The sequence below is a fragment of the Onychomys torridus genome, chromosome 17 (assembly GCF_903995425.1).
Source record: "Onychomys torridus chromosome 17, mOncTor1.1, whole genome shotgun sequence".
NCBI lineage: Eukaryota > Metazoa > Chordata > Mammalia > Rodentia > Cricetidae > Onychomys > Onychomys torridus.
In genome coordinates, this window is record NC_050459.1 from 39,400,332 (window position 1) to 39,426,277 (window position 25,946).

Sequence of the window (25,946 nt, forward strand, 5' to 3'; positions counted from 1 at the left end):
TCCATCTGCCGGAGCCCGCCCTTCGGCGGGCGTTGACGCCACTTCCGGGCGGACCTGGACTTGCGCGAGACCGTCATCCCTGTCATCTCCAGGTGGTGAACCTGGTAAGTGATTCTGATTGTCAGTGACCCTCCCGCGTTTCCTCCTAGGACTTCGGCAACCTTTAGGCAGGAGCAGGCCCCCGAGGGGCCAACGGTGGCGGTGCAAAATGTCCTCACTTGGGTCTCCCAGCTGCCTCAACAGCACCGGGACACCCGACCTTCGGGATCAGTCATTGCACCTTGGCAGTGAGGCACTCTTTGGCGTATTTGGGAGCTAAGAAGAAAGAACTTTTGATTTTGCAAAGACAGGCGTAACTTCCTTCGGTCTACTCCCTTGGCTGACGTGGCATCCACATTCTCCCCGTTTTCGCTCAGTCTCTTAGCTCAGCCAGGTCCTGTCATCTGTGCCGCAGAGGTCTGACTTCTTCAGATATACTTTGCACCCTGAGCTCTCTCTCCTTTCTTCTGAACCCAATTCATAAATCTAGTCAACTGCTTCCTCTTACTTAAATAGATCGTTCGAACTCAGCCGTTGTGGAGGTGATGCACCGTTTCCACCTCCTCTCTCCACACTCTCCTTGGAAATTTCAAGGCTTCTTTTAGTAGCTACTTGCCCTTCAGATTGCAGCTTCAGTATTACAGGCCCCAGAGAGGATCTTGATTCAGAAGCCTCAAGAGACTCTGGGGCTTTCACATATGGTTTCATAAGGAATCTTCATAACAACCCTGTGAAGTTGTATCTTTTTTTTACAAATTTCAGGAGGGTATACACATGAGTGAATAAGTTAATCAAAATCACACAATAAGTACCTGAGTTAAATTCCACTCTTGCTTGTCTTTTAAATCTTCAGTTTATTTAAGTTTTTTAATACAAATAGTAGTATTGGGTTTTTTTTATTATTCCAATAGTAGTATTGTTCTTTATCAAACATCTTTCTGGGCCAGGTGGCAGTGGTGCACTCATTTAATTCCAGCACCTGGGAGGCAGAGGCAGGTGAATCTTGGAGTTCAAGGCCAGCCTGGACTACACAGTGAGTTCAAGACAGCCAGAGCTTAACAGGAAAGCCCTGCCTTTAACACACACACACACACACACACACACACATACACACACACACACAAAAAAAAAACTTCTTTAGGGTTTGGTTTCCTATGATAAACAATAGTAGGATAAATGGACAGCATTACGTATTGAACTTTTTTATTGTTTACATAGAATAAATTCAGTGAAGCGAAATGAGGACATATGGTATGATCTTTAACAGGTTACAGTATATGAAATAAATAAATGCTATCGCTCTTACAGAAATGTGACAAGGAATTTGCAAAATACAAAACTGTAGTGCTACTTCTTAATGTTCTGAGGATCAAAGGTAATTATACCCCATGTCCCATCATTTAGTCCAATGTTTGGGTAATAGGTGTGAGTACTTGCTCATTTGTTTCAGGATAAGGTTCTTCTTCTTCTTTTTTTTTTTTTTTTTTTTTTTAGCTGAGGATTGAACCCAGGGCCTTGTGCTTGCTAGGCAAGCGCTCGACCACTGAGCTAAATCCTCACCCCAGGATAGGGCTCTTCTGTGTTAGTGTCTTTGTGATTGCTGTAATAAGACACCATGCACGTGACCAGGAGTTTACTTGCACTTTCAGTTCCAGAGATTTAAGAGTCTGTGACGGTGTGGCAGAGGCATGGCAAAGCCTCTGGAGCAGCAAATGGAGATAGAGCTCACATCTTGATCCACACGTAGGAGGCAGAGAGCATACTGAGAATGGTGGGAGGCTTTTGAAGCCCCAAGGCCTGCCTCCATGTTACACCTCCTCCAGCAGCACCACACCTCTTAATCCTTTCCAAACAGTTCCACCAACTGGGGACCAAGTCTTCAAACATGAGCCTCCAGGAGGTCATTCTCATTCAGAGCATTACAGGTTCCCACTGTGTTCTGTAGTTCTTTAGCCTGCTCAGGACGTGTTGTAAGAATCTGATAAAAAATCTTTGAAATATCAAGATCCACCCCCCACCCCGCACATACACACATAAACACATTATGATACAAGTCTTTTGTCGTAACTCATTTGCAACCTGAAATTCAGCGTATAGATTCAAATTAAGAACTGCTAGTCTCTTCCATTTTGAGATGCTTTTTTTCTCTCTGCCAGTGGTGACATTGACCTAGGCCATGTGAATTCTGTCTAACATGCTTTCTCTAGCTATGGTGGCTAGGTTAGCATCCTTACACGCTAATCTCAGGGTATTTTCTAAGTGTAAAATCGTGGTTGGACCCTTTAAGATGGACAGTTCCACCAGTGTCTACTCACCCTTGGTAATTACTTTGCTCCCACTGACTTAGCCACAATCTCTGAGCTCATTAGGCCGAGTATTCTCGTCACGTTCTTAAACTAGTTTTTACCACTGATGTTTTCATGTCTTTGCCAAGTGCATCAAGACCAGGATTAGAAGTATTAGTGCGTTGACTCTGAACAGATTTTTCCCACTGTAGTCCCTAGGAAAGGAAGCAGCAGAGACTTTTACATACTCCTGTGCCTGGGACAGCCTCATGCCAGTTAATTAGAGTCTCTGGCCGTGCCTCCTGGGTGTCAGAATTTTAAGCTCCCTAGGTGATTTCAGTACGGAGTTAAGGTTTGAAAAACCCCTTTTTAGAATCTGCAGGCATTGTGGTATATTTATGCATAAGGAATTAATATTGGTTAAATTATTAAGGCCACTCCACGTAGTTAAAAGGGAGGTTTATTTTGTGGGGTAACTTACAAATGAAGGGGTAGGTTACAGGGTCTGGCAAGGGTATAGCGCAGTCCGGCGGTGTTCTCTGGAGAACTCTGCTCGGTCTACCTCCAGCGTCCAGAGTCCGGGAACCCAGAGACAGAGCTCTTCCCGATCCTTCATCTTCCGCTTCCTCCTCTGCCCCGCCTTGTGGGCGTGACCATTACCGAAGCCTCAGTGGGGGTTGGAACTTCCAGGCCAATGCTGGGATGGCTACCCACTACAAATTAACTCATGAAATAAGTGACGAATTAATGGTGTATCCTAAACTGAAGTAGATTTTAACTTATGTGAAGGTGGGTTTGTCTTGCTTTACAAGGGAATTGTGGTTTCATTTGTTCTAGGTAATCTCCCAAAACTATGGATATACTTTTCAGAGTAAGAGGAGGCTTTGATCTGGCTTTTCAGCTAGCCCCTCCTAAAGGTACGTCTTCCCGAAACTTCTTTTATTATCGAATTTATAGTGATACATATTGAGGATGAGATAAGAAAAATAAACTAAACTCAAATGGGACTCAACTTTAGATGCTATATTCTAACTCCCTTTCCAGCCCACTGGGCATCTCTGTGTAAATTAAAAGATTTAACCTTTAGGACTGTCTTGAAGAAAGGTCAGTCCGTCTTTCTCTCTCTCTCTCTCTCTCTCTCTCTCTCTCTCTCTCTCTCTCAACACACACACACACACACACACACACACACACACACACACACACACTCACGGGCAAAATATCCCTAATGACCACAATCTAAGTAGACTGCCTGGAGCTGCTGTGTGTTACCGCACGTCCTGGTGCCTAACTCTTTTAAATACTGTAGTAAATGGTAAATGAAACCATCCCTAAACATGCGGTCTGTGACGTTAGAGTCAGACATTCAGAAGATGAGGAATGAAAAGCCAAGGGCACAAAGAGTGACTGCAAATAGGGGCAGGGTGTCTCCTTGAGGGTGTGAAAAATGCCATAATGGTTGCTTTTAAAACGTTAGTACTGGTTGTAAATTGTTACCGACACGCTAAAAGCCATTGGGTGGACTTTATGGTCTCAGAACTCTAAAGCTAGAGAGGCTGGAATTGTGACGGTGATTGAAAGTTAGGGGAGGGCCTTTGGGAGTCCTGTTCGCTGTCCTCTGCTTTTGCCTCATGTTTCAAACCATTCGCCTCTCATTTAGAGATGTTTATCAAGAACGCACTAAGACAGGTGTTGGATGACCTCACTAGCAAGCTGTCTTCAGACGCTCTCGTGTTCAGGATCTGCAACAGCTCCGTGTATCTCTGGCCGAACAGCGACCTGAACACGGGAGAGCTCACGGACAGCTCGACCTGTAAGAACATAGTGCACTTCATTCCGTGAGTGTTTAAAGAGTCTCTGCAAATGTTCTCAAAGCACCACTCCGTGCTTGTTAATGTCTTTGTATATTAAAATTTTAGATTTGAGCAGGAAGAGGATACAAAGCGAAAATTCATAAAAAAGAAAGACAAGAAGTTATCAGACATGGTAAGCAAATCTGTCTTTTCTACTGGTAAAAAAAATTAAGTCCTTGCATTTGGATAAGTGAGGTATAGGTGATAATTTAATCTTGCCCTTCTAGAATATCGAGGCCTGTCTATTTTACATATCTAAACATTTTTTCTTGTTGTAATGTGTAATTTAGAAGGTGTTATTTTGTTTTGATCTTGCAAAACCAAAACTGATTCGAGTAGGTTTACAGATTGCTTAAAAGTAAATGAAAAGGACCCATTCATAAACTTGATAAAGTGACATACATCAGGTAATGCAAGACCGTGTTAAAGGGCTTCTTTTTTTCACATTGTCTGTTTGTTCTGCTGAGTTTTAAACCAGTGTTATGGGGCCCCACCACATGCATGAGTTCCAGAGACAGTTCTTCAAGGCAGGGTGTTGTACAGAGTTACTCCCTGCCGTCCAGTTAGGCTGGCCAGGAGGGGTTAACTAACATAGGCTGGGTATGAAGATGGAAGTGGTGGGATCTGACCGCTGTCTTGGCTTCCTCTCCCAATGCTGTGATAAAATACTCTGAGCAGAGCAACTTAGGAGAGTGTATTTTAGCTCATGGAGGGAAGTCAAGGCAGCAGGGACATGGCACAGCTGGGTAGAATGAGAAAGCAGTGTCTGTGTGCTGCTGCTCCGTTCCTTTGACTTATACAGCCCAGGACCCCAGGCAGGGAATGGTGCCACTTCACTTAACCTAAGCAAGACCATCCCCTGCAGGCATGCCCACAAGCCCATCGCCCAGGTGATTGTAGACTCTGTCAAGGTGGCAGTCAACACTAACTACATAGACGTATCGAGGAGACACAGTGGGCTGACTTGGAACTAATTTGATATGGCATAACTAGTTCCTTCCTTGAGTAGACAGGGAAAGTGGGTGTTCTAGTTTGCTTTCTGTTTCTTTGATAAACCCCAAAAGCAGCTTGGGGATGTGGGGAGTGCTATTTGGTTTACAGGTCTGCATCACAGGCTTGCCCTGAGGGAAGGCAGGGTGCGAACAGAAGCGGGAACCAGGGAGGAGAGCTGCTTGGCCTCCTTGCTCATGCGCAGCCAGCTCTCTGATATTACCCAGAACCACCTGCCCAGGGATGGTGCCGCCCACAGTGGGCTCAGCCCTCCTACATCAACTCGGCAATCAAGAAAATACCCACAGCCGGGTCTGGTGGAGGAAATTCTCCAGCTGAGTACCCTCTTTCCAGATGTATCCAGGAGATGGCAGAGATTTGGAGGAGAAGGAGTTCAGTTTGGGTTATATTTTAGACACCACTGAGATACACTGACGAACTGTTAAATTTAAAAACATGGGGTGTTCAAAAACCATGGCTGAGAGGTAATGATTTGGAAATTACTTGAAGAGTGTGCACCTGGAGGAGCACATGGCAGTTATTTTGCTGTATGCTCCCCAGTATGGGGTCATTTTGTGCTTGTGATTAGATTTCCATATCTTCAGCTGGCTTATTAGAGAAATTGTGTCCTAGCACGTCATATTAAACGAGCAGGTGCTTTCAGTGTGTTCTGAGTAGGTGATGTTGGCATCTTTGTCAGTTCCTTAGGACGTTTACCAGTTGTATCCACTGTAAAGTCCTGTTTTCCGTAATAACTAATGTCTCATGGAAGGCAGTACGTCTGGTACTTATGGCATTTACCAGTTGTATCCACTATAAAGTCCTGTTTTCCATAATAACTAATTTCTCATGGAAGGCAGTGCGTCTGGTACTTATGGCATTTACCAGTTGTATCCACTATAAAGTCCTGTTTTCCATTATAACTAATTTCTCATGGAAGGCAGTGTGTCTGGTAGGCTTTTGAAATTTAGGGAATTTAGTGTTCCCTACTTTGATCATACATTATTCTAAATTTATCATGTACTTTCCCTGTTCCAGACTGAGAATCAGCCAATCTCCTTGGAGCACCCACATGTATGTTTACTGTGCACACACAGGCACACACACACACACACACACACACACACACACACACACACGCAATGCACATTCATAGTTACCTGTATAAATTGTATTTCTGCTTCTAGTTCCACTTCGGCCTCACAAACTTTCTTACTGATCCCAGGGCGAAGCCTCCAGGATTCTCTGACTCTAGCATCCTCTAATTCTGCCAATTTGTTCCACGCAGAGAACGGAATTTCAGGGTTGTCTTATACCGAGAGCATGTAGTTCTTTGGTTTGGGTACCTTTTGTTTGGTTGGTGTGGTGTTGTTTTGAGACAGGGTCTCACCATGCAGCTCTGCCTGGCTTGATAAGTAGACCAGCCTGGCTTCAAATGCACAGAAATCCAGCTGCTGAGCAGTTTTATTTGATGGTGTTTTGTTTGGTTTTTTGTTTTCTTCTTCTTCTTTTTTTTTTTTTTACTTTAGGTCTGTGCAAAAGTGTAAAGAATAGCATAACAACCCAGTGCGCCCTACACGTGGCTCTAACACTTATAAACGTGCACAGTCCGATTCCATCTTTACTTGCCACTCACTCTATATTCATGCAGATTATTTTAAAGTAGAAAGGGATTTCCTGTAGTTACTGTTGTACCCAGAGTCCCCCCAAAGACCACCAAGAGATCAAATCCCATGCAAAAGCAAAGAGTCTTTTCATTGTGAGTTAACTCGAGACTCTCCGTCTGTCTGACGCAGCAGCAGAGCAGGAGAGACCCCAAGAAGCAATGGGGCAGGGTTTTTAAAGCAAGGGGGGCTTGGGGTCTACAGACTACATAGGAACAGTAGCTAAGATTAGTTGGGGGTTACAGGTTACCATTTTGGGATAGTCCTGGACAAGTCCTTGAGCTGCCATGGAGGCGGGCTGGCCTAGCACATACTGACTGTGGGGGGTGGCTCTGTGGCCCAGGCTCTGTCCTTGAGGTGCGATGGAGGCGGGCTGGCCTAGCATGTACTGACTGTGGGGGCTGGCTCAATGACCCAGGCTGTCACATTGACCCACGCACGTAGCTCTAAGTTGGTGAGGGGTTGGTCCCAGACAGTAAGCAGCTGGCTGAACCTTGGGTATTCAGAGTCCATGCAGAAAGGGAGCTCCTGCAAGGACTATGTCCTTTGTTCACGGCCCTCCCAGAGACTGCTTGCTCAAGTCAGGAAACTGAAATTGAGGCCTGACCTCTGAAGGAAGACTGAGCAGCCTGTTATGGCGTCTGCTTGGCCCTTTCTGTTACTATCTATAATGTAGCTTTATGTATCATCCTTTAAAACTCTATTTACCTTTTAGATTCAGTGTTTAATGTTCCACAAGTTGACTCTTAACTATCTGTCTGTGTAGCAACAAGTAGTAAATATAGAGCTCATGCTGGAAATATCGACCTCTCTGGGAGCTGTGACCCCCATCATTGAAAGGGAAAGTGAAGACCACCACTACATTAACATGAGCTTGCCAGTCGATGCAGTTGTATCTGTTGCTCCCGAAGAAACATGGGGAAAGTAGGTATTTTTATAGTACTAATGCCACACTTAACCGAGGACCCTTCTATAAAGTAATCAGAACTCAGTTCTTTTAAAAAATATGACATAATGGCTTGGGGATTTAGCTCAGTGGTAGAGCGCTTGCCTAGCAAGCACAAGGCCCTGGGTTTGATCCTCAGGTCAAAAAAAAAAAAAAAAAAAAATGACGTAAGTCATATCCAGGGTGATGGGCTACTTTTACTGTGATGTGCTCCTTCTTTTCAACCTAAGAGTCATCAAATAATTAAATATTTATTTGGAAGAGATAGGAAAGCACACTGAAACCTAGAAGGCTTCCCTTTATCCACCCAGGGCAAATACAATTACTTTGACTTTGCATAATTTAGACTTTGACAAACCTTGTCCAGTGGAAATTTTTTACTCTATTCAGGGCTACACATCTTTATTTTAGCCTCTATATCTTTTGTTAATACACTTATATCTTTCCTTCTACAGAGTTCGAAAACTTCTAGTGGATGCAGTTCTTAATCAACTAGTTGATGTGGAGAAATGCATTTTGAGATATATGAAAGGGACATCCATCGTAGTCCCTGAACCACTGCACTTCCCATTGCCAGGGAAGAAAAATCTCGTAACAGTTTTGTATCCTTCAGGAATTCCAGATGCTCAGCTGCAGGCCTATAGAAAGGTAAAAGTGGATCAGTTATTACGAGAAAAAAGTCTCTTGTTCATTTTGTGCTTAATTATAATTTGTAGTAAGTATAAATTATTTTACAGTTTAATTTTAAAATATAGAAATGGGCTACTGTATAGAAATTTCATGAAATTTCTTTGTGATGTGTTTAGTGATGAAAGCCTATTAGTTTAGTATGGTTAATTTCAAGGGCTCAGTGTGGCCCATATAATTATGAAGTGTTGCCGTTTTTCAAAGTGAAAATAGAAATGGAAAGTACATGCCTAGAGTAGCCAGCCAATGGATGTTAAGAAGTTCCTCCCGGGGTTGGGATTTAGCTCAGTGGTAGAGCACTTGCCTAGCAAGCGCAAGGCCCTGGGTTCGATCCTCAGCTCTGGCAAAAAAAAAAAAAAAAAAAGTTCCTCTACCCTTGGTTAGCTGCAGATTTGTGAGAAAGACAACAGGACACTGCAAAAGGAGAGCTGGAATCCATGCTAATTCTGACCATGATACATGGTCACAGTCAACCACAGATAAGGTTATTTAAGTTTCTTTAGAGAAGTTTTGGACCTGTCCAGCATTTAAAGAAATGAGGGTTATCAACAAAAGGACTGGTTTTAGAATGTCTTTCAGGCCTGTGGCCTTGCCTGGCACTCACCAAAGTATGTCCTAAACCCTGCTCCTAAGTCCAAATGTTGGAGATAAATGGGTTTTCAGACACTGTGCAGCCTGACCTGTTGAAACCACTACAGTACGTTGGAGATTGGCCAGACTTTTAGGCTAAGTATTGTATGTTTCTATGAGGTTGAGAAGATGGTGCGTTACACTGGTAAATGTTTCTATTCATGCCATCTTGGTTGGTTTTAAATCACTAGCTTCTACTCTGTATTTAATGACTGCACTTACATGTCTAAAGTATTGTAAACATGGCTGTCCAAAGTCCTTTGACATCTTATTGTGAATGATAATTTCTGATTTACAAAACATCCCAATTCTCACAAGTTATTTTCCCATTTCTGTTGTCCCTTCTAGTCTCTGCTAGAGGGGTGTAAATTGGTTTCAGTCTACTCACCAATTGACTTTGTTGACTTAAGTCATGTTTTTGAAAGCTTATAGCTAACATATCTTCTGTTATATAAGTATTGAGTTTGAGTGTTTTAACTAAGAATCTAAAATTCTTTTCTTTGTTTATTGATTCTGGTTTATTTAGGAATTACATGACCTCTTCAATCTCCCTCATGACAGACCTTATTTCAAAAGAGCTAACGCTTATCACTTTCCAGACGAACCATATAAAGATGGCTGCCTTAGAAACCCGCATACTTACCTGAGTCCCCCTAACATAGAGGGTAGCATGGTGAGTTTAACTAGCTTTTTGATTGATTCTTGTCATTCATTGTTTTGAATTGGTTCCCAAGAGACAGTTTTTAAGAATTGATTCCTCTTGTGTGTCATCCCTAAAAAATAACGTATCACTTGTCTCTGTTAAGCCTTTGTTTGAGACCTTGTTTAAGGAGCCAGGCATGTTGCTGCACACTTTTAATCCCAGCACTCAGGAGGCAGAGGCAGGCAGATCTCTGAGTTCGAGGCTAGCCTGGGCTACAGAGTGAGTTCCAGGATAGCCAGGGCTACACGGAGAAACCCTGTCTTGAAAAACCAAAGAAAACAACAAGACTCAAAAAACCTCCTTTAAGATAGCTGTAATTAGTAGGTGGAGAGATGGCTTCGTATATAAGAGCGTTTGCTGTTCTACAAGACCTAAGTTGGGTTCCCAGCATTCTCTCACATCCAGCCACTCACAACTGCTATTTCTGCAGCTCTAGGAGACCTTCTGCTGCCTTCTAGTGCACACGCACACACACGCACACACACACACACACACACACACACACACACACACACACAATGAGTCTTCTTTAAAAAAAAAGCAATAATTACCTTAGAGTGGTAATATACATATCTTTAGTCTCAGCACGTTCCAGGCTAGCCAGGGAGACCTTGCCTCAAAAAAGATAGCAGTAATTAATGATCTAAAAGGGTTATGAATGGAGAGTATTTACCACATTTCTCCTCCTAAAATAACGTTCTCTGATTTCTCGAAAGGTTTGTTCCTTTTTTTCTCATTCTGCGCCTGACAAATCGTGCTAATTAAGGGCATCGTCTCCCCAAGCCACAGTATGGACAAGGCTACGACGCTGCCCTCTGTACTATACAGCTTGTATCTGGTTGCAGACTCTCGATAGAAGGGCTTAGATAACTGGATTGGTGGAGAGTGAGGACAGGGGTTAAATTAAGGGTACATGAGAGCCAGTGAAAAGAATTGCATTGTCATCCAAGAGCGGGAGCACGGGAACTGCTTAGGAACTGGACCTAGCTCAGGCTCTCTGACGGTCTAGCCGGCTCCTTGCTGGCCTTCTGCTGCTGCCCCTGTGTGTTTGGTCCTGATAGCCCTTCCTGGCCTGGTCAGCCCTTTACCTTCTGCCTTGTTTGAGTTGTGTAAAAAACTTCTTCCTGTTCCTCTTTGAGCTGTTCAGCCTATGACTTCTCACCTTGGTCCTCTGCTCTTACTGCTGGGTTTACTGTGCACTTCTCAGTTTAGATTACAAAGGAAGAAAATGTGACTGGCCATCTTGGATGGCATCCTTTCAGTACCTTCTGAGTGTCCAGGAGTTTTATAAGGAAATCTCAAGAATCAAATTGAGTAAACGCTGTGGTAACTGAGAGAGAACTGAGGTTTTAGTCTTAGCCATAACAGCCCCATCTGCATGAACAGATCGGCTTCCTCTGGTACAGCATTAGCTGAACACTCACCATTACATGTAACCCATGAGTCCAGAGTCAACATTGCAGAGATGGTAGATGGTTTCATTTGCTTCAAGAAGGAAGGAAGAAATCTCGAGAAACCTATTGTCAAACTCTTGCTCTGTCACAGACTCATAGAGTAAGAAATAGAGTGTATAATGTTACAGTGGAACTCTAAGTGACCCTCTGCAAGCTCCTGACTTAAATATTTTTCTCTCCAACTAGATTCAGAACTCCATGGTTTATATTGCACCCTGTATTATTTTAAATTCTTAATAGTTTACAAAAAGCCCAAGATCATAAAACATTAAGTGCATGCTGATTGATTTTGACAATAAAACAGGTAGGTTCTTAATCCATGTTACAAAATGCAAAAGACGTTTCTTTATTTTAGTATTTATAATATTTGACCTGTGTGTGTCACACACACGCACATATGTGTATATACATACATTGGTACACACGTATATTTCACAGCATACCAAAAAAAAAAAAAAAAAGAATAACCAGGAGTCCTACTCAGTTAAGAACCAGAACATTACCAACTTGTCTGCTCCTTTGTCTCTTCCCTACATCCTCAGCACTGTCAGCCTCCACACCTGCTGTTTGCACATCTGTATGTTCAGCCAATCCTAGGTTAGAAATGCCTTTAAAAAAACTCTGCCTTGAATATGTATATTGTTGCCATGCCATTATTTCCTAGAAAATATAGTAGCCATCTATATATTCTTTTCACCGTTTTTTTTGTCTAAGGTAGGTAATCTAGAGATTATTTAAAGTAAGTGGGAAGATAGTCATGGGTTATTAAAAAAATACTGTGCCATTTTTCATAAAGAGCCTAAGTATCGGGCTGGAGAGATGGCTCAGAGGTTAAGAGCACAGACTGCTCTTCCCAGAGGTCCTGAATTCAATTCCCAGCACCCACATGGTGGCTCACAGCCATCTGTAGTGAGATCTGGCGCCCCCTTCTGTATGTATGTATACGTATAAGGTATACATTACGTTAGCAATATTTGTTTCATTTTGACTTTTATAAAAATCTTACTGAGCTCAGCCCTCTGCAAGATCAGTGTGCTCTCTCAACTGCCGAGCCGTCTCTCCAGCCCCTCTGTGAATATTCTCAGTAATACTCAGTTTTGTTAGTGATTATGGGACATTATCATATTTACCTAGGTTTTAATTCCTCATATAGTTATATTTTCTTTTTAATCTTCCTATCACTTTATGATTGGTTTCCTTTCTTTAAACATTTGCCTTTGATTTGAAAAGTTATCTTTATAGCTTTTGTTTTCTGTCTCACTAATTTTGGAGTTTTACTTTGTTTCTTTGATTTAATGTGTTTCTTCTGATTTCTTAAGGTGGAACTTAGCCTGTTGTTAATCTTTCCTGATTTCTAATGGAGAGTTTTAAACTGCAGATAAAGCACTACTTTAATTGTAATCTATAATTTTAATTTGAAAGATTTTTGTTTTAAGTATTTTTACATTTATATATGATGGCACTTCAATCTTTGTTTTAGAAAATTATTTAATATCCACCAAATGTTTATGATCTTTGTAGGAAGACATTCTAAAGCAGAGGACTCATTTGCTGTAGAGGCTGTGACAGATGATACATACTGGGTAGCTGCAGACTGTAGAAATGTTTTGTCACAGTTCTGGAAGCTGGAAGTCCAAAATTAGCATCACTTGGTTGAACTAAAAGTATCTCCAGGGCCATCCTCCCTCCCACAGGCTCCTGAGGAATATCCATCCTTCATCTCCTCAGCTTCAGATAGCTGCTAGCATTCCTTGGCTGTGGTCACAGCATTCAGAGTTGATTCCTCTTGTTCCTCTGTGATAAAGATGCATGTGCATGCAATTAGTGCCTCCCTGGCTAGACCAGAATAACTCTCCTACCTCTCCATCTAAATTAAGTCCTTAATCGTATACATAAGGTAGGGTTGCTGTTCTGGAGGTTAGGACATAGGTATCTTTGGGAGTGGCCAGTTTTCTTTCTACCAAATAATCTGATTATACATTTTCAGTTTACACCTTGTCAGTCTATTGCCTAACCATCTTGTGAGTGCCCTGTATTTCCTCACAACTTCGAGTTTTAAAAAATAATGTGCTTTGTCAAAAAGTTCATTTTTAGCATTATACTGCCAGGAAGAACCCTATGACATCAGTCCCCATTTTAGTCATTAATAACCCACACTTCAGCTGTAGTCAATGGCAGGTCTACAAAACTGCAGAAGCATTGTTCTTGTGTTCTGTTGTACAGAACTTACTTTTGTTTGTTTGTGTATTCCTTTATTTCTTCCTTCTTTCAGTCATCATTTACTCATCAGAAACATGTTTATCAGCTATGTGCCCTGCCTTTTGTGGAATTAGGGCCTAGAAATGAATAAGATACAACATAGGCCTACTAGCCCACATGCTAGTGTGGATAGGCAGACATTGAAAATATAATCAGTTATATGTGAAGTAGCTGTAATTACTTGGAAATTTTAAATATACATATGCATGCATACATACATACATGAAGTCAGGAGAGAGTTGATAGCCAGGACAAAGGGCAGGCATGAGAAAGTGATCATGCCATTTTTAAGTAGGCTAGTCATGGATGGCTTCTGGCATTTGAACAGAGACCTGAATGGGAAAGGGTTCATGCTGTAACATTAATTGGGAAAAGGATATTTCCAACTAAGAAAAATATAAGGCTTCATGATCAGATAACCATTGGCATATTAAAAACTAAATTAAATTTAAAAAGGGGGGGAGGGAAGAAAGTATAGAAGCTAGCATTGTTAAGCCAGAACACATGTCTTTCTAGTAGGACTCTGGACTTATAAGAAAAAGCCAAAAAAAAAAATAATATTAAGCCATTGTTCTGTGAAGGCATTTTTATAAGGGTCTAAAGTAGTGGTTCTCAACCTTGCTAATGCTGAAACTTTAATACAGTTCCTCATGTTGTAATGTCCCTAGACCATAATATTATTTTCACTTCTACTTCCTAACTGTAAATTTGGTGCTGTTATGAACTGTAATGTAAATATCTGTGTTTTCTGATGGTCCTAGTTGACCCCTGCGAAACAGGCTGAGAACCACTGGTCTAAAGTAATAGTCTAGCTCTGAAACAGTAAACATGACTCTGGTGGTTCTACAGAGTGTGGACTTCTGTCTTTAATAAATACGACGTGTTTTTCTTACAGATTTATGTGGTCCAGGGCGTCTATGCTTATCATCATTATATGCAGGATCGGATAGATGATAATGGCTGGGGCTGTGCTTATCGGTCCCTACAGACCATCTGCTCATGGTTCAGACATCAGGGATACACAGAGAGGTCCATTCCAACACACAGAGAAATTCAGCAGGTACAGAACTTGCCACTTGAAATTAAAACCAGCTTTTATTATGCCCTTGACAGTTATCATTACCCCATGGCATAGACTTATTTTTATTTCAGAAAAATGTATTGATTTACTGGTAATTAATTAAAATACCCTAGATATGATTTTAACAGCTGTCTGGCATATGGGTTTTTATTTTGTGTGTTTTGATACTAAAGGCTCTTGTTGATGCCGGAGACAAGCCAGCAGCATTTGTGGGATCACGACAGTGGATTGGATCTATTGAAGTACAGCTGGTACTGAACCAACTGATCGGTGTAACTTCGAAAATACTGTTCGTTAGGTAAGGACTCTATAAGCCAGACACAGCCTTGCTAAGATAACGGAAACAGGACACTTCCTCCTTATTCATTTCCAGTCACTGCTCTTGCTCATTAGCTCATTGCTATAAATCTCATTTTTCAAAACAAGCTGGGATACGTACATGAATTCTCTGGACCTAATTTTAGTCTATACATGGAAGACTTAGAAATATCTTTGGGTAAAGTTCTATATACAAAATGAAGTTTGCTAATGTTTAAATCTTCATAAAGTCTTCTAAGGAGAAAACCAAATATTGACCACTGATTATTCTGTTTTTCTTTTGTTCTTTTTCTTGCTAACATGTTAACAAACCAAAAAAATGTGCAAATAATACATTCAACTTATATTTTCTACAATTCTAATAATAAGAGAAAATATCAATTTCTCAAACCATAAATTGCTTTTTTATTAAACATCTAAGAAGTTTTTAATTCCAAGAGACAAGAGCTTCTTGGCTCAGGCAGGTAATACTCCTGAGTTGGAGATTCCCCAGGCTGTGACAGATATGCCCTAGAGGCTGAGATAGATAGACAGAGGCCTGAGGAACCACACTTGTGCAGCATTGGGACTTATGGTTGTCAATTAGAGTGAGTACATTGTAGCACGAATCTTAACAGGTCTTATTAATAAAATCAAACCTAAAGCCAGGTATTGGGGTGAATGCTGGAAGATCAGAGAAGCAGAACAAACCACAGCTACCTCACCTCACCAGTTCCTCAGCTGATCCTGTTTCCTCAGACTGGAAGCCTCTGTGTCCTTATCCAAATGGATCTCAGCTGAACTGCTTCTCGAACATCTGAAAGCTTAACCAGCTCTAGTTCCTGATTTTCACACCTTATATACCTTTCTGCTTTCTGCCCTCACTTCCTGGGATTAAAGGTGTGAGTCACCCTACCTGGCTGTTTCCAGTATGGCTTTAAACAGAGATCTGGATGGATCTCTGCCTCACCAGTGATAGGATTAAAGGTGTGAGTGCCACCATTTTCTGGCCTCTATATCTTGTGGCTGTTCTGTTCTCTGACCCCAGATACGTTTATTAGGGTATACAGTATTTTGGGGAACACAATATCACCACAGTACATTGCCCAACATATGGAGCTAGGTGGTTTGGGGGGGCCATATCTACCACCCCAGACAAGGATTCTGGCTATGCCTAGTATAATAACCAACTATTTTAGGCAAACCAGTTTCTAGGGATCCCACCCTACCTAACTCCTAGGCACAACATAAAAAATTTTTAAAAAATTTAAAAAGCTGGGAATGACTTTTCTTCTACTTTGTTAAATACTGAGTTAAATATTTAAAGACTTTTTCCATGGGCTTACATTTTAAACTGTGTTGTTTTGATAACTACAATAACAGTGCTATTGTCTAAGTACTTAAAGTGTATTTGATCTCACAGTTGGGATTGTGGAAATCAGTAAGAAATAATGGCAGACAAAGTAGTAAAAGAACTATTTTAAAAATGAAGTTTGGGGGCTGGAGAGATAGATGGCTCAGAGGTTAAGAGCACAGACTGCTCTTCCAGAGGTCCTGAGTTCAATTTCCAGCACCCACATGGTGGCTCACAACCATCTGTAATGAGATCTGGCGCCCTCTTCTGTGTACATAATAAATAAATAAATCTTTTTTTAAAAAATTGAAGTTTGGAACTGATGAGGTGAAAAAGCACTCGCCACCAAGACTGACTACCTGAGTTTAATTCATGGTACCTCCATATGTGTGCCACTGCACAAGTATACACATGCACATTCACAAAATAAATATTTTAAGAAATTAAAGACTTTTGTTACATTAAAAACATTTGTATGCTACCTGCTCAGCCAGAGTTTACCATGTTTTACACCACCTGGTACCTCCACAAAAGTAATGGTTCTACTGATGATTCAGCATACAATTTTTTGACAGAGGGCAGTATCAACAAGGCTTAGCTTCCAGCTAACCTGTCATGAAGGGGAACAAGTGGGCTGGGTTGCTAAGCTCTGATGTCTGGTAGAGATACTAAATAGATTTTTACTCACAGCATTTTCAGCTTGGAATGCTGAGGAGTATGTGTACTGTTCCTTCTGTCTTTCTCTTCTCAAAAGTGAAAAGGACCTAGTGTGTCCAAATACTCCATGAAATAGGACGCACTTGAAAACACTGAGGTTTTCACAGAAGAATATATTAGTCGCCGGGCGGTGGTGGCACACACCTTTAATCCCAGCACTCAGAAGGCAGAGCCAGGCAGATCTCTGTGAGTTCAAGGCCAGCCTGGTCTACAAAGCTAGTTCCAGGAAAGGCGCAAAGCTACACAGAGAAACCCTGTCTCGAAAAACCAAAAAAAAAAAAAAAAAAAAAAAAAAAAAAAAAAGAATATATTAGTCTGAGAATCTCCTCTATCCTGAACATGTGCTGGCTGTTACTGATCCCAGTTTGAAGGCAGAATATATAGGCTTTGAAAAAGGACAAGGTGACCCGTTTCAATCTCATGTTAAAATATAAAACCTTTATGTAGTCGGAAGCAGAAAGCTGGAGTCTTTTTGTTTCTTCCCTAGTTAGTATCCTTAAATTTTTAGTTTATGTTGCTTTAAATTGCATCTGAATCAAGTCCCTACCACTTAATGTTTTTTTTCAAGATCTACGAACAAAAAGATTGAAAGTACCCCCCCCCCTGCCCCAACTCATTACTTGACTGAATGCTGAAAACAGTTATGTGATAGGTTATGATTTCTTTTCATCTAGCCAAGGTTCAGAAATGGCCTCTCAAGGACGGGAACTGGCCAGCCATTTCCAGAATGTGGGCACTCCAGTAATGATTGGTAAGGTGTTTTGGACGTGTTGGTTCTTTTGGCAGAGTGGAGAATAAGTAAAACTTATTTGTATAATGTTTTAATGTTACATATAAATTAGTCATTTTAAATATCTTAAAACTGGGGAGATGGCTTTGGAGCCAAGAGTTCTGGTGGCTTTTCTGGAAGACCTGGGTCCAATTACATGTACCTACATGGCAGCTCCCAGTCGCCTGTAGTTTTAGTTCAGGGAATCCAGTGCCTCTTCTGGTCTCTGCAGGTAGTGCATCACATGGTACACAGACATAGATGCAGACACACAAAGTAAAATGTAAACATTTTAGAGTAAGCTCACACACACTGCTCTTAGGATTTTAATTTCCAAAGGGCTGAAGAGTTGCAAAGATTTAGTAACCAAAACCAAATGCTAAAGAGAACATGATAACTGTTCTTTGTTTTGTTTTGTTTTTTTAAACATGAGCCAAGGGTAGTATTTTTTTAAAAGGTGATAGCCACTTGACTAAGCATCATGAGTCATGACTCTGTCACCAGCTCGGCTGGTTTTGTGGACAACAGACCCAACCTTTGTTGGGTTTTCCTTGTAAAATATGATTTGATTAACTGAGCGAAAGATACATGATTCTCTGAAAAATAACAGAAGATGAACAACACTAACGTGTAAAAAATGGAGGTAGGTAGATGTCAGCAGAACATCACTGGGTGGACGGGCCAGGGATGCTCAGCAGATGATCACAGAGAACCTACTGGGTGGATGGACCAGGGATGCTCAGCAGATGATCACAGAGAACCTACTGGGTGGATCGGCCAGGGATGCTCAGCAGATGATCACAGAGAACCTCTTGGGTGGATGGGCTAGGGATGCTCAGCAGATGATCACAGAGAACCTAATGGATGGATGGGCTAGGGATGCTCAGCAGATGATCACAGAGAACCTCCTGGGTGGGTGGGCTAGGGATGCTCAGCAGATCCAAGAGCATCTGCTGGGAGGGTACCTCAGTGATCATTACTGCACTGGGAGGAGTCTGGGCTCTTGGTGGCCCTTTCTCAGTTGATTTTGGAGAATTTTACAGATATAGCAATGAAATATAAACCTTATTGATTTGGATATTACAGTATTATCTTACATATTTCCATGTGTAACACAGTAGTTGTTAAATATGTAATCTTATTCTTTCAAATATATTTGCCATCATGATCTTTTACAATATTGGACAGACTGTTTTAATGCTGTATTAAGTCAGTTAATAGGCAAAACAGTTAGTTTTTATTTGGACTAAATACACAGTTGAAATTAATTTATACCCTTTGATATATTTCTTTTTTTCTAGGGGGAGGAGTATTGGCTCACACAATACTAGGAGTCACATGGAATGAAACTACAGGGCAGATAAAATTTCTAATTCTCGACCCACATTATACAGGTGGAGAAGATCTGCAAGTTATCTTGGAAAAGGTAAATATCCATATCACATAAACTTAAGACACAAGGCAAAGAGCCGGAAATAAAAGACCGCAGCCTGGCTGTTAACAAAGATAATAAGCCAAGGGCAGTTGTTCTCACAGCAGTATTTCTAAGTCTGTTGTGCAATTGTATTCTATGTAGGGAAGACAGGAAAGACAACAGAAATCACAAAAGATGAAATGTTTGTAAAGCTTTGCTATTATTTAACTTCATCATAGAACATAATAGACACATTTCCTTTGCAGATTCTGTGGCACATACAGTTGTATTGTCTCATCAGTATCTTAAAACAGGATAACAGAATAACCTTTCAGACTTTTAAAATCAGGACTGCAGAGTAACTGGGTAGTTAGGAGCTCTTGCCTTCCTTCTTGCAGAGGACCCAAGTTCAGGTCCCAGCACACACTTTATGTGCCTCCCAACCCCCTGTAACTCCAGATCCAGGGATCAACACCTTCTGTACAGATCCACACATACTCTGAATAATTTTAGAATCAATGAATCAACAGATAAACAAAATGCCAGTCATGAAGATGTGACTACTTCTCGTGTGCATATAACATGATTATTCTATCAAGACCGAAAGTTGAGCAAATTTAGAAGTATTTGTTGACATAATATTGATTACATGGGGCATAAATCTAAATTGATTTATAAGCAGCTAATTCTCATATGAAAGGCTGGTGAGGTGGGTTCAGCAGATAAAAAACCTCTCTACCAAACCTGACAACCTGAATTTGATCCCTGGATCCCACATGGTAGACAAGAAGCAACTCCTGCAAGTTGTCCACTGACCTCCACACACACAAAATAAAGGCAATATTTTAGATAATAGCAACATTTTCCCTTCCTAGCCAAGTGTTGACTCATCTAGCATTTATTAGTACCCAGTCGATGTCAGCCACAGCCCTAAGCATCTCTAAGGAGCTCCCCGTCTACTGGAGAGGGAGAAGGCAGTCGAAAAGGACTCTCAGACAAGAAGTATGCAGGGTTAGGTTTCAGAGGCTGTGGAAGGACCCCTTAGATGAAGGAAAGGGAAAGCACAGCCTGTTCCCCAAACTGCATGAGCTACGTGAGCTTTAGCCAGTGAGGAGGGTGCAGGGGGACAGGCAGAGAAGCTGAGCTCCGGTCCAGTTTGTCTTTTTGTTGTTGTTGTTTTGTTTTTCGAGACAGGGTTTCCCTGTGTAGTTTTGGTGCCTGTCCTGGATCTCACTCTGTAGACCAGGCTGGCCTTGAACTCACAGAGAACCACCTGCCTCTGCCTCCTGAGTGCTGGGATTAAAGGCGTGCGCCACCAACGCCAACACCACCACCACCCTGCTCCTGATTTTTATCTTGGAAGCAGGTAGAAACCGTAATTGTTTCCATCAGGGGTGATCCGGGAATAAATGTGCTTCTTCTCCTGATTACTGGGCTCTGCCCCTGCTGGGGTTACCCTGCAGCAATTAGATAAAGGGAGCCGTCATCCCCTGATTACTGTCCCTGAGAACTTTGCCAGTCACATTTTTTGTAGAAAGCCCTTTAACCCTCTGGTGCATACAGCAAACTGAAGCCTGGGCACAGCCACCGTGATCTCGACTGTGACTCCAGTAGACATGGAGCTGTAATGTGGGCACTCGGCCTCTGCTCTCTCTACCATCCGGCCCTAGCTTGCTTTCTGCTGCTGTGATAAGACTGGGGAGGAAAGGGTTTACTTGGCTTACACGTCCCGATCACAAGCTGCTGTTGAAGGCTCAAGGCAGAACAGGAGGCAGACACTAACAGACTGAGGAGGACCTCTGTTTACTGGCTTGCTTCCCATGGCTTGCTCAGCTTGCTGTCTTAGACAGCTCAGGACCACTTACCTAAAGGGTGGCACTCCCCACAGTGGGCTAGGCCCTCCTCCTCCCAGTTAGCCGTCAAGAAATGCCCCCACTCATGCCCACGGCCGTTCCTCAGTCCACATTCCCTCTTCCCAGGCATGTCAGGCTGACAGCCAAGATTAGCCGCCATCACACTTCCCCTGCAGCCTTCCTGTTTGACTTTCCAGGTTGGTTGTCTGCAAGATCAGCCTCCACATCCATGCCTTTTGCCTATTTCTCTATTTGTCTTTAAAAAAAAAATCTGGTTACCAGAAGGCCTGTCTGTATGAGTATTCAAAAGGCCAACACAGATAGTGTGCAATGTTTTGTCTATTTTGATCTTGTTTAAATTTTGGCAGTTAACAAGAGAGCGAGGAAAAAAGAACATGTGTAGTGAACTCTCCCTCGTCCGTACTGTAAAAGAGCTAGAACACTCTAGTGTATAGACTAGTCTGTAGACTCCAGATCCCTGCCAGCCTCCAGCAGCTTCAGTTAGAGGAGTAACTCAGCTCTCAGCCGGAAGTATTCCACATTGCTTTTGACCTCAGTGTAATACAGGCCAGTCTTCAGCTTCCTTTGACACAATCAGTCTGGGCGTGGTAACACACACCTATAATCCCAGCGTGGGGGTGGGACGTGTACTAGTTCAAGGCCCAGGCTAAACTGCGTAGTAAGTTCCAAGCCATGTTGGACTACAGTGTAAGACTCCTGTCTCAAAGAGAAAATGAGTGGCCCTTGAAGAAATTTGATAAAACTTTCTTATTTATAATAAAACCACTAAAAATTATTCTCTGCTGGAGGAAAGGATTAAACAGAAATGAAGACTGGAAAGCAAACAGCCTATGAAGATAAAAAATAAAAAACAGAACTCAAGGGGCTGGCTTGGGTCTCACATTTCATTATGTCGAAGGCGTCACTGAATGGCACATGTGTGTAGCCTTTTATAGACTACTACGTCAAACAGTTTACAATAAAGCTATTACAGCCACTGACAGTCTGTATCTTAGAACCAATGGAGTATAATGTCTGTGCTAACAGTGGCTCTAAGGAAGTGACTTTTGTTTTTGATGACTTCTAGAGTTAAGAATTATAGATTTTTTTGTTGTTTAAAAATCTATCAGTTCACTTTCTATTTCTGTGATAAGCACCATAAACAAAAACAACTTGGAGAGGGAAGGGTTCATCTCATCTTACAGTCCAGACGTCAGGACAAGAACTGAAGGCCATGGAGGAATGCCACTCCCTGGCTTGCTCAGCTTGATTTCTCATATGACCCAGGGCCCCCTGCCCACATCAATCATCAATAAAGATAATTCCCCACAGGCACATCTGATAGAGGCATTTTTCCAACTGAGGTTCATCTTCCCAGATGATGGTAGCTTGTATCAAGTTGACAAAAGTTACTCTTCTTCACTAGAAAATCCTTGAATTAGATCAGTATCTGAGTCTTATGTCAGAGTTTCCATCATGGAGTCTTGTGTTATAAAAGGTTTTCTTTCCCTTCTTCCAAATCTAGGGCTGGTGCGGATGGAAGAGCCCAGACTTTTGGAACAAGGATGCATACTATAACTTATGCCTTCCTCAACGACCGAATGCTTTTTAAATGCTATTTAAATTACCTTGGAGTCAAGACTATAGATTTAAAAGAGCTGTTCTAATGTCAATAAAAGCAAGCATAATTTTAAATTAAATCTTGGCTGTGATTTCATTTAAACTAATTTTTTCAAAAGTAGCAAAGAATTCACAGAAATTTTATTCCTTGAATATTCTTTTAACAAGTTAAATAACAAAGCATGCACAGGCAAAATACAGTCATGTAAATACATGTGTTTATGAATGTTCTCTTCACTTAGAAGAAAGTTTTCCTCCTCTGGAGTTTATCTATATGGTAAGTCACAGCCATGGCTTGTAGATCAGTCTGAAGTGAAGCCCTTCAAACCTCTTCCTGCCCAACAAGATATCTGTTTTAGGGAAAAAAAAGAAAAACACGTTAACATTAAAAACGTTTTTAAGGGGACTGGAGAAATGGCTCAGTGGAAAGAATGCTTGCTTCATAATCATGAGGACTGGAGTGGGATCCCAGGACCCAAGCACAGGCCAGCATACTACAGATGCCTGCCTGGCCTGTACTTCCAGCTCTAAGGGATCCCATGCTCTCTCTGCTGGCCTCCACATGCACCCTTGAACACACACAGGCACATGAGTGCATTCATACACAAGCATACACACAATCTTTAAAAGGAAAAAAAAAAAAAAACTTTTAAAAGAAGGAGGTCTCTCCCTAAATGTGCACCATATAGGATAAACGTTGGTCTCTAGAAGCTAGTAAGTAGTAACTATGGCCAAGGGTAAAATTTTAGAAAACAAAGTCTACTGGACCTCTGACCAGAATGCGGATACTAAGTGCAACCATAAACTCTGCCAGAAGAGAAAGCTGTAAAGGAGAAAGAAAACAGCATCTGGAAGGTACCTACCAACACTTCCTCTTCAAAGCTCTGTTCTCCACACTGGTTAAGCTTCGCTTCTGTCTGAGTACTGGAGCACAGGGATCACCCGATGATTTTGTTGTCTGTGTACATTTAATCGTTGTTAGAAACCTGGCACATTCTGGAAATCCACACGACCAAGCAAGATCTTCAGCTGTTTGCCCATTCTTATTACATAAGCTGAAATTAGACAAAAGGTGGATTGAGTGAAAATTAATATTTTTCTAACAATGGAAATTGTAGCACATACCAACAATGCCAACAATGGTACAGAATAAATAAAAGGTACTAATAGAGGAGCTACAAGTAGTCCACAGTACAAGCATTCATGCGCGCACACACACACACACACACACACACACACACACACGCAAGCGCGCACTTACACACTTACACACACACACACACACACACAGCATGTGTGTGCACAGGGAAGTGGGAGTTAAAGAAAAGCTTAAGGAAATTAAGTTTTTTCACTGTTGCATACTCAGTGGCTAGCACATTCCACACACCATGGGCATTCCATTATGTATTTTTATTCCATCATTGTATTTCCCTCTTGAAGGAATTTGAATGGCTACAGGAGTACTTGTGTTCAATGTTCTCTATACTGAGTACCTAAATACAGTCAATGAGAACTTCTAGAGAGAGTCTTCCTAAGCTGAAACTGCCGTTGAGGAAGACTTGCACCTCTGAACGTTCAGGATCTATTTCCACTTACTCAATTTGATAATGTTAGATAACATGACTGGAAGAATAACACCAACCACTTGGGCAAGCATTATTTTTGAGATCATGCATAATTAGGTTTCAGGAGTATGATTAGTTTAATCCAAGAAGACAAAGCCTGCAGCCATTGATTTTATACTCACCCAATCTGGGCATCACTGGCCACGAGGAGGCTAAGGCATTCCAGGCTTCCAACTTTCGCTGCCTTGTGGAGTGGCGTTTCTCCCAAAACATCCTTTAGGACAAGACAGCACATTAGTGTCCCCCACTCCCAACACTCTGTGGAAGCCAGTGGGCAATCAAATATTAGCTGTTTGAGGAGGCCAATGAAAACTGCCTTGTACCACCTGAATTCTTTTATTCAATTATATTTCTGATAAAGTTCTCTCACTGTGCTAATACAGAGTTCCCATTAATACACACAGCAGCCTCTTTCAGATACATTAACATGGAAGGGAATGCCAGCAAAGGAGAGTTCTAGAGAAGCCAAAGGTTGACAAGTAAAAACTGCGTCACACTCTAATGAAAACTACTGGAAGAAGTGATGCTGGGCATGGCTGCCACCTACTACTTCCTGGTCAACTGAGCTTAGACAAATAGCAAGTATTTTTAAAGCTACTGTAGAAGTATACTACATAGCGTGATAGCCAGTGGCCACCTATTGCTAAAGAGCATTTGAAATGGGGCTAAACTGAATTGAGCTATGCCGTAAAGAGTAAAATACACACTGGATTGTGAAATACGGTATGAAAGAAAAAATAAAACAGCACCATCAATCATTACTGATATAATTACATACTGAAACAGAAGTTGATTAAATTATTAAAATTAACCTTGGTTTTGCTTTATTAATGTGGATAATAAAGTTTCAAGTTACCATCTTGATTTTATACACACACACATACACACTGGAAATTCTTATGTGCTTGTTTATACCAACTGAAACTGGCAGCTAAGTGCAGGCTCTGGGTAGAGAGGAGGCTTGTACATAGCAACAATAGGTTACCTAGTTACCTGTTGATTGAGGTCAGCGCCTGTTTGCAGCTGCCAGAGAAGAACGCAAGCCAGGCCGCCACCTGCAGCTAGGTGAACCGGCGACTGCTCCTGGGGATCCGGGGGTGCGTTGACAGATGCTCCTGTCTCCAGCAAATTCTTGAGGCCATCATCCTGCCGGAAGAGAACTGACTGTCACTGTCCTGCCTGAGCCCTCTCTGAGCTGAAAATCCACCCCCGCCACGGAATAAAAAAAAAAAGAAAACAAAAACTTGATTTGGTAACCCAGCGGTCAGTCACTGTCACCCTTTCTGGAGTTCCTAAAACGGACCTCTTGCAAGACAGCCTGCAAGACTTAAAAGGGGCGGGAGTCTCACCTCCAGGTTGCAATTAAGCAACAGCATCGCCCACCCAAAGCAGATGACAAGGAGTCCCCGGGAGTGCAGAGAGGCTACACGGACTGCACACTAGCAGGTAAGAGTGCACGGGACTGCCCCAATGTAGGGGAATTTAAAGCTCTCCGGGACGAGCAGGGCGGCTCCTCCCCGCCGCTCCCTAGCCCGGGAGCGCCCCCACGGTCTATTTCTCCACTGCGCGGTTTTCCCTGCCCTGCGGCGGCCTCACGTACCCAAACACAGACACACGTGTAGCCAGGAGCCCGGGAGCCGCGGCGGAGGGGGAGGAGCCTCCTGCGCGGCCCCGCCATCTGATTGGCCAGTTCGAGGGCCCCCCCT

General features: G+C 42.1%; 3 protein-coding genes across 3 annotated transcripts in view; 2 read left to right on the forward strand and 1 right to left on the reverse strand.

The window, feature by feature from the left end:
- Positions 1-22: 22 nt before the first annotated feature.
- Ufsp2 (UFM1 specific peptidase 2) lies at positions 23-22,811 on the forward strand. Its single transcript, XM_036166549.1, has 12 exons — positions 23-104; positions 3,162-3,241; positions 3,985-4,162; positions 4,244-4,310; positions 7,598-7,755; positions 8,233-8,425; positions 9,621-9,767; positions 14,406-14,570; positions 14,765-14,889; positions 17,634-17,710; positions 19,030-19,154; positions 22,521-22,811. The coding sequence occupies exons 2-12, from the start codon at positions 3,178-3,180 to the stop codon at positions 22,605-22,607; spliced, it is 1,386 nt and encodes a 461-aa protein (XP_036022442.1). The 5' UTR covers positions 23-104; positions 3,162-3,177; the 3' UTR covers positions 22,608-22,811.
- On the reverse strand, positions 22,735-25,834 carry Ankrd37 (ankyrin repeat domain 37). The gene is made up of 5 exons (XM_036166551.1): positions 25,590-25,834; positions 25,234-25,386; positions 24,363-24,454; positions 23,479-23,670; positions 22,735-22,965 (listed from the first exon to the last, which is right to left on the reverse strand). Coding segments are annotated over exons 1-5 (465 nt in total). The 5' UTR covers positions 25,617-25,834; the 3' UTR covers positions 22,735-22,964.
- LOC118568960 (LRP2 binding protein) overlaps positions 25,432-25,946 on the forward strand; it is a 37,718-nt gene continuing 37,203 nt past the window's right edge. Inside the window, exon 1 of the mRNA XM_036166550.1 lies at positions 25,432-25,686. The gene's annotated coding sequence lies outside the window, so the exon portion shown is untranslated. The remainder of the gene's footprint in view (positions 25,687-25,946) is intronic.